The sequence below is a fragment of the Pleurodeles waltl genome, chromosome 7 (genome assembly GCF_031143425.1).
Source record: "Pleurodeles waltl isolate 20211129_DDA chromosome 7, aPleWal1.hap1.20221129, whole genome shotgun sequence".
Classification (NCBI taxonomy): Eukaryota; Metazoa; Chordata; class Amphibia; order Caudata; family Salamandridae; genus Pleurodeles; species Pleurodeles waltl.
In genome coordinates this window covers 557,169,463-557,177,715 of record NC_090446.1, presented here as the reverse complement: position 1 = coordinate 557,177,715, position 8,253 = coordinate 557,169,463, and the positions used below count along the sequence as shown (strand labels likewise).

Genomic DNA, 8,253 nt, shown 5'->3' with positions numbered 1-8,253 from the left:
TTATAATTACTAATGTTAGAGCATTGCTATTTTTATTATTAGTATTGTCGTTAGCATCATGATCATATTTGTTGTTATTATTGGTATTTTGCATTACCATTGCTCAAAGTATTAAGTATACCACCACATCTGGGAAAGAGTATGGTCCAACGAAGCCCACTTTAATCAGAAGAAAAAGTATAACTGTAACATTGAAATGTGAAGCTAAGTTATTGTCGGTGCTTTCTTGCCCATGACTCAGGCTCTTATTGCCAAACACAGATGAGCACAAGGGAGAGGCTGTGAGAGGTACTGGAAGGCAGTGATGGAAGGAGGAGGATGAGGCGGTATGGCAGGAAAAACCAGCTGGAAATGCGTTCACCTCCCAGATGTTGGTAGCAGCTCGCAGCTCACTTGTACCTTGTGCCAGCACTCGAGCGCTACCATCTCACCATCCTGCTGTGGGTGATTCCTGTCTACCTCCGACATCCTTCCAATGAGAACTCGCTAGCGGAGGCACTTCCGGGACCCGCAGCATGGGACCCCTCCATTGCGGCGCTACGGGCCTGCTGCTCATCCTGGGTGAGTGACGCGCTGCTAGTGCACAGTACCGTGGCCGCTCTGTCAGCACCAATGTATACATGCCGACAGACCCGAATCACTCAGGACATTCCCAAGTTTCGAAGGAAATATGTATTTATTTTAGCTGTTTCATGCCTAAAATTGCATCAGCTTCAGTAGAAGTAAATGGAGAAAACATATTCCCTGATTTTTTCCCAAAATTGTTTAAAAAGGTTGGCATGGATGTCAGTGCATTACATGGGCACGTACTTTCAGGTACTGAGTTATGCACTTCTGTAATTTGTGCGAGAGAGATCCTGTACTCTTCAGCATTGATCCAGTGTTTCTAATGGGAGAATAGCAGCCCTTCGAAGTAGCAAACATGTATAATGGGACAAGGAGCACCTTCAATTCTATATATGCCCATTTCAAGCATTGATCAGCACTTCAGCGTGGAGATGCAGAAGGCTGGTAAAGTGAAACAGATCTGTTGTGTATTTAGCAGCATTCCCAGCGAAAGCTTCCCAGACCAGACAGATTTCTGTGTTGGATTTGACGATCCATATACAGTCAGGGCACCTGAGATCTTGCAGCGCAAATGCGATCGCTTTTTACCTGACAGGTGTAGTGCATATAGCTCTGTTTTGTGATTGGTGTAGCGTCTGAAGAGATATTTTATGGAGGCTTATAAATACTGCCAACAGCCACGCTGTAATATATTCTGGACATCACTACTGCATGTAGTAGTAATTGGCAGTATTCAGTACTCAAGAGTAGATTTTTGATAAAGCATATAGAGGCAAATTGAAAGATTTCACACTGGCTGAGGTTTGTGGCTTAAGAACACTCAGAGTCCATATTATCAGCATACCAGATTTTGCAGTGAAGATTCTACTTCTGTTCCTCATTTTTGCAAGCATGCTATGTATTTCATATGAAAGAGCAACACTGCAAAGATCTAAGTGGCTTGGTCCTAAGGTAATGGCATGCTACAACAGTGTATTATAAGGAATAAAGTACCCCCTGTTGTACATTATAAGAATATTTCAAATCATCTTGGAGTTCCTTGAATTCGACCCTCAGTCTTGTCCCTGTTTATGGTCATGGAACACCTTGGTGACTTGCTATATATTTATAATGTATGGCTGGGGGTACTTTATCCCATAGCTTTTACTATTAGTAGCAGCATTTATGAAAGTAATAATAATATTGTTGACAATAGTTCTACAACGGCTAACAATAGTAATGGCAGTGGTACTATTCCTGCTACTCCTTAAAGTACAGCTATTAGTACCATTTCTATTAGTAATGGTCCTACCAAGAATTCCTCTATTTCATTTATGCTAGATGTGTTTGTTTTCTTTGGTATCAAAGGCATTATTCAGGAAAAAAGAATGTTACATTATTTTAGTGTATATCTAATTTATTGTAATTGTGTCCGACCCATAAGCAAAATTCTAATGGTACCATGCCCCGTAATTTACAAGGGAGATAGCAAGCCTGACAGTTATTAGCTGGTAAATGCAATGAAAAGCACTGCTGTAATAGCTTAGAGTTGTAAAAACACAAGCACAATGTTCAAACGTAAAGACACCAGAAACTAATGTAATAGCCTAGCAAATGAGGACCAGCTACCAAAAACGGCATTTATAATGCCTTTAGGTGTGTGCATGGTCTCACCATGTGCAGTGCAATCATAATCAATGCTGCAAGTTTCAGTTAGTGTTCATTCGGCCTGGTCGGTATCCCCCATCGGCATCCCTCAGTCTCAATCAATGCGGTAAGATTCAGTTAGTGTTCATACGGCCTGGTAGGTGCCCGCTAGTCACAGTTAATGTTGTGAGATTCCTTCAGAGTTAATTTGTCATGGTAGGAGCCCACTAGTCGCAATCAGTGCTGTAAGTTTGATTCAGAGCTCATTCAGTGTGGTAGGTGCCCACTAGTCGCAATCAATGCCGTAAGATTCTTTCAAAGATAATTCAGCCCATTCAAAGTTCATTCAGTCGGGTAGGTGCCCACTAGTTGCAATCAATGCCATAAGTTTGAGTCAGAGTTCATTCAGCCTGGTAGGTGCCCACTAATCACTATCTATGGCGTAAGTTTCATTCAAAGTTCATTCAGCCTGGTAGGTGTCCACAAGTGGCTTTCAGTGCTGTAAGTTTCATTCTGAGTTCACTTGGCCTGGTAGGTGGTCACCAGTCACAGACTATGTCACTTGATCTTTAGATTTTTATTCCACGTTGCTTCCTCTTCTCCCACTTAATCTTTGCTTCATTGATCCAGGAATTGTGTGATATTCCTTCAGATCAAGGCGCCTGTTTTCTGTGCCATCATGGCTGCTCTTAGTAGCACTCATCATTCTCTTGGGAGAGCCTCGAACCCCTTCTCTTTGTCTCTCAGTCTTCTCCTCCTCCCACATCGTCTTTATCCAATTGGTCCATCCACGTGATTTTCTTGTCCTTTGCTCTACATTCAAGTTGGGCTCGGTGATATCCATCAACAGACTGTGGGCAATCAATAAATGTTTTAAATTCTGAAAAACAGTCAAAAAAGCTATAAACTGTAAACGATGCAATCCACGTCATAATGTAGTGCCTTCTAATATTTTGCGTGATGAATGCAAAGAGAAGTTATAGAAAAATGCAAAAACCAATGCAGACTTTCCAGATTTCACTTTTTTCTTGAAGACAGGAAAGTCATCACCGGTCCCACCCTTCAGATTCTGGCCTCTGTCTGCAACTTTTTTTGTCCGTTGCAATTGTGGTTGTACGGAGGCAGGTCAGGTCTAGTGAACTGAGAAAGGGTTCCTTTTATACTACACGTGCATTTGTATACAGTTACTTTGCCAGTGGAAAAGACAAAAATATATGTATTTTTTCATTGCTGGCTTCCTCCCACAATATCAATATTGTGCTCCCAAAAGGCTAAATCGTTCAGTTCAATTTTAGATAGCAGGCTCAAATCCAATAAAATGACTCAAAACTGACTTTAAACACGCCAGCCGGGCTGATAAGCTTAAATAAATAAAGTTCCTAATACCATGAATAATTTTTCTTTCCATCTTTGATACTCAACAAACAAAAGGTATAAAAGCGAAATCGACAATCGGGGCTAAATTGCCCAGAATCAGACATGTGCAGTGAAATTTTGCACTGACGTGCCCTGATCACGAAGTGCAAAAAATGATTTTACAAATACATATGCAAAGCACAATTTTGAGCTGACCTACAGGTGAAGATATAATACTGCACTAAATGTAATTTTTGACCAAGTCGATCAGTGAAAATGGCTGAGCAAGATAGCACTGTGAGATCAGGCTAGATTACACATCCTTAGAATCATCAAAAGCTGCCACTAGTAATAGTCAAGAAAAAAGGATTTTGAGCGCACGTTTTGAACTCCCTGACAAAAAGGACAAATTAGCATAAACTGTAACTTACATCTGCTGTTGCCGGGCAGTTTGTACCATCATTTCCTTCAGTTTAGCACGTAATTAAATCACAAATGGCCCTGCGACACTCCTACTAGTGCAATATACATATAGTGGAGTTGTTAACCCTCACTAGGATGCCAGAGCGCTTTAAAGATTAAAAAAATGCAAAACTGGATGTAAACTTAGAAATGGAACAGGGAGGCCCTCTGCTACTTAAGTTTTGCGTAGCTACCGTGGTGAACCAAAAAATAGTGTCAGTTTAATAATCCTTTCAAAGGCCTGCATGGGGCATATTCACAAGAAAGTGGCGCATCAGTCCCTATGCGCCACTTTTCTTGTGTTGGCCCTGCCCCACCTAACGACATCATGGTTGTGCTGTATTTACAGCACGGCACACCATGGCGGTCGTTAGGACAACAGCGTCAACACTTTTGACGCTATTGTTGCACTTTCCTGCGCTAGTGTCAAAATATTTGACCCTAGTGCAGCAAAGCACAGGGAGCCCCACTGATTAAAATGGGTGTGTCATTTTAGCACCTGCTCTGAGCAGGCGTTAAAAATGATGAAAAAAATGAGGCAGTGAAATGTTGTAAATTTCACTGCACCGTTTTTTTTGGGCCTCCCTCCATCGGAACGACCCTCCCTTGCATACATTATGCCTGCCGCAGGCGTAATGTGGCATATGGGTTTCCATAGTGGCACAATGCAATAAAAACTTTGTAAATACGGTGTGGGAGAAAAGCCTCCTAATGCCACCTTAGAATGAAAAACTTACGCTAGGGCGGCACAAGGTGGTGCAAGGGGCTTGTAAATAAGTCACTATGTGCAGTGCTAAATTGTGTTGCATTGTGCAATCTTGCGTGTAAACATTAGTAAATTAGGGCCACACTGTATAGCTGGTATCAGCATTTCACACCAGCAGTTTTTTTCATTCCTCATATCTTAGGTTAGTAAAAATGTTGTCTTTCGGGGTCACCAAACGAACACAAGCTGTTATACAGCTGTGATCTGAAAGGAATGTTCTTAACAGGCTAACCAGAAATATATCATAAGACCACAAACGCTTCTCTTGAGGAGCCAGAGATCCAATCACGGAAGTAAGACCAGAAGCCAAGGCACCAATCTCTTGGTAAACCTTGATTCCATGAAGTGGAGCCTTTTAAGGAGCCAGTCATTGAAGACCCGAAGCCAAGTCATCGACCTCTCTGTAAACCTTGGTTCCATCAAGTGAAGCCTTCTAACCTTAGTTATGCATTCATTAGCAGCAGAAAAAATCGGGATACCTGATATTTACAGATTGCAGGTACAGCAATCAGGCATCAGATAGAAAATTAGAGATTTCATACTGCAGAAAGCAACATGTCATTGAAAGGTATTGCAAACATTACAAGATATTCCCTTACTTCAATCTTCTGTTTTATGGTTTGTAAAATGATTTTACTCACATTGCCTTAGTGATTGAAAATATGAGGAGAAGGCACACACCTATGGGCTATGCTCTGCATTGGGATCATTTTCAGATAAGTGAGAGAGTCTTTACTCTTGACAGATTCGTAAGGTTCTATACAACTTATGTATAGTGAAAATTATCTTTCCTCATTGGTGCCCCACGGGCTTTTTATGTCATTTCATGTAAAGCTATCCATCAATTAAATGGCGTGTGGTGTCACTCTCATACTAATGTCATTGACCAAAAGAAGGCTGTTGAAGGTGATGCCACTGCACAGACCCCCACATTTCGAGAGAATGGAGTCGCCCTGGAATCCAGAATATTGTAGATACATAGATGCTTTGGTTAAGAAGTCCTGTGTGAATATAGTGCCTTTAGACTCAGCAGATTATCGGGTAAGATGCTGACTTCTATGTTGCCCATCAAACATGCCACATAATAGTGAGAATTACATTCAAAACCAGTTTGTCCAAGCAGGCTTATAATGAGATCAGCTAACAAATAAAAAACACAATCAAACTAAACAATGCAATAAAATATGTAGTCATCTGATGACACAGCGACCGCAGCTTGGAGGAATGTGACACAGGATGAAACATAGTCGGAAGAAGACTTTCACAATTATCCTGTGTGTTGTGTATTGTGAGTACAGCTTGGAGATGGCGCTGGCATATTGACTTTAAAAAAGCTTCTAAATAATAATCACGAGAAAGGATCAGAGGTCTATTTCACTTGTCCAAAGAGACAAGCTTCGATTTCTGCCTGAGATACCTCTGGCATGCATATGGTGTAAAATAAAAATCAGTACAGCACAGACAAAATGGCAAAATGTTTACATAGCGACTCAGCCCTGAGTTGCTACGTTTCAAGATTATCAATAAAATGAATAGCTCACTACATTATGGCTCCCATCTTGTAACAGATTTATAGAAGAGTCGTCTATCAACCATGATCTACATGTGAATGAATCAAAGAATAACACTCGGACTACTTCTGAGTGTTCCCTCTATGTTGGATTTATTGTTGTAAGAGGAATGGTTTTTGAGCAGTAGAACCAGGAGGGGTTGAGCGCCTTTTAGCCACTTTTGGCTACTAACACTAGTGCAGCCGTTTAGAGCCAAAGCTGGTCTGTTTTTGGATTCTGATAATATTTTTTTCAACTTCATCAATTTTGAGAACCTGGTGAAGTTTTAAAAAGCAATTTATCAGGTTGGCTAAAACCAACTTCACACATTTCGCACACATAGTAAACCTACAGTGCACATTATTGACCTAATTTACGAGGCCCTAGTTTCGCACTGTGCCACCGGAGCATCGTTTCTTTTACTCTTCGGTGGTGCAGTGTGCCAGCCCATATTTACAAGGCCACATAAAGCCACCTTGTGTGTCTTTTCATGGCCTTGTAAATATGGTCCCTTTTCATGTATAACACTGCGTGAAAGGGGCATTCCATGGGTGTTGCTTGAAGTGTTCCCATGCAGCACCCAGAGAACCCGAAGGAATGTTATGCGTTCCCAGATTTACAAGTCTGGGAATGCGTCAGATTCCTATGCCACCTCAGGGGTGGTGTAAGAATGACGTAACGGGGAGAAATATCTTTATTTCTCCCCGTTTTTCCGCTTTCTATGTGTGCTGCATTCTGCAGCACACATAGAAAGAGGAAAACATCTCTTGTGATTGTTTTTGTGGAGGAAGGAGTCCCTGGCGCATGGCAGCAATTTGCGCGCCAGCCCAGGGGGGATAAGTTCCATTTCTACCCTTTCCCAGTGCAGCAAGGCACTTGGGCCTTGTATATGAGACCCAATGTGTCCAGATCAATGCAATTGTTTAGGCCTAGGTACTCCATTATGTTGAGTCCTGATCTTCACCGTCAGAGACCTCCCCCACACAGGCTTGACAAGCAGATAGCAAAAAATAACACTAACTCCTCCCATGTGGAGCCTACCAATAGAAGTGAACACCCTCCAGTACATCCTGCATGTAGAAAAGAAGACCTTCAATAGCAGACTACTGGACAATCCCACCTCCTTATGTTTGACTTTAACAAGAAACAGTAGGACTCGCTGTAATGAATATTATTAAAATATTACCCCTCATCCCGCCTTCCACACACAAGTCCACAAAAATTAGGATATAGCAAGTAGAAAGGGGCCTTTCCAGAAAAGACATACACAGAGCCACCCATAGTGAACAACTTTAAACTGTGTTCAACATGCACTTAATTAACAAGGGACACCCAAGAACTAAAACTGCCTAAGCAGAATTGGTGGGGGTCATGCTAAGCACAGCAGCCCCAATGAAAGCTGCAGACACATCCTGCCTATAATGACATATGTATGCGAGGAAAACCAAGTAGGTCCTTTACAGATGTCAGCCTTGAAAACAGTTACACTCAGGCAGAAAAGCTTTCCCTTCGGTTGAATGCCCTGGAAAAGAGAAGAAAAACGGAATCTCAAGCAAAAAGCAATTGCTGATTGAATCTGTTGGACCTGGCCCTTTTTGCAGGGCCATTCCCAAACTTTTTGCCTTCCTCTTCCTATTTTGTCTGACCCCTTTTTGTTGAAGTTAGGATTCTGAGCACTTTACTACTGCTGATCAGTGCAAAATTGCATGTACTCTCCCTTTTAAACTTGGTATGATTGGCTTACACCTAATTGACACATTTAATTTACTTGTAAGACCCTTGTACAGTGGTATCCCTGTACCCAGGGATTGTAACTTAAATGCTACTAGTGGGCCTGCAGTGCAACTTGCACCTCCCACTGAAGTAGCCTTTCAAACCTGCCTCAGGCCTGCCACCGCAGAGCCTGCATGCGCAGTTTACTGCCAC

General features: G+C 41.9%; 1 protein-coding gene across 1 annotated transcript in view; it reads left to right on the top strand.

Moving 5' to 3' along the window:
• Nucleotides 1–329: 329 nt before the first annotated feature.
• Nucleotides 330–8,253, top strand: part of LOC138304336 (serine protease 27-like) — an 89,433-nt gene continuing 81,509 nt past the window's right edge. Inside the window, exon 1 of the mRNA XM_069244302.1 lies at nucleotides 330–561. Within this exon, the coding sequence (XP_069100403.1) occupies nucleotides 516–561 (46 nt within the window). The 5' untranslated portion in view covers nucleotides 330–515. The remainder of the gene's footprint in view (nucleotides 562–8,253) is intronic.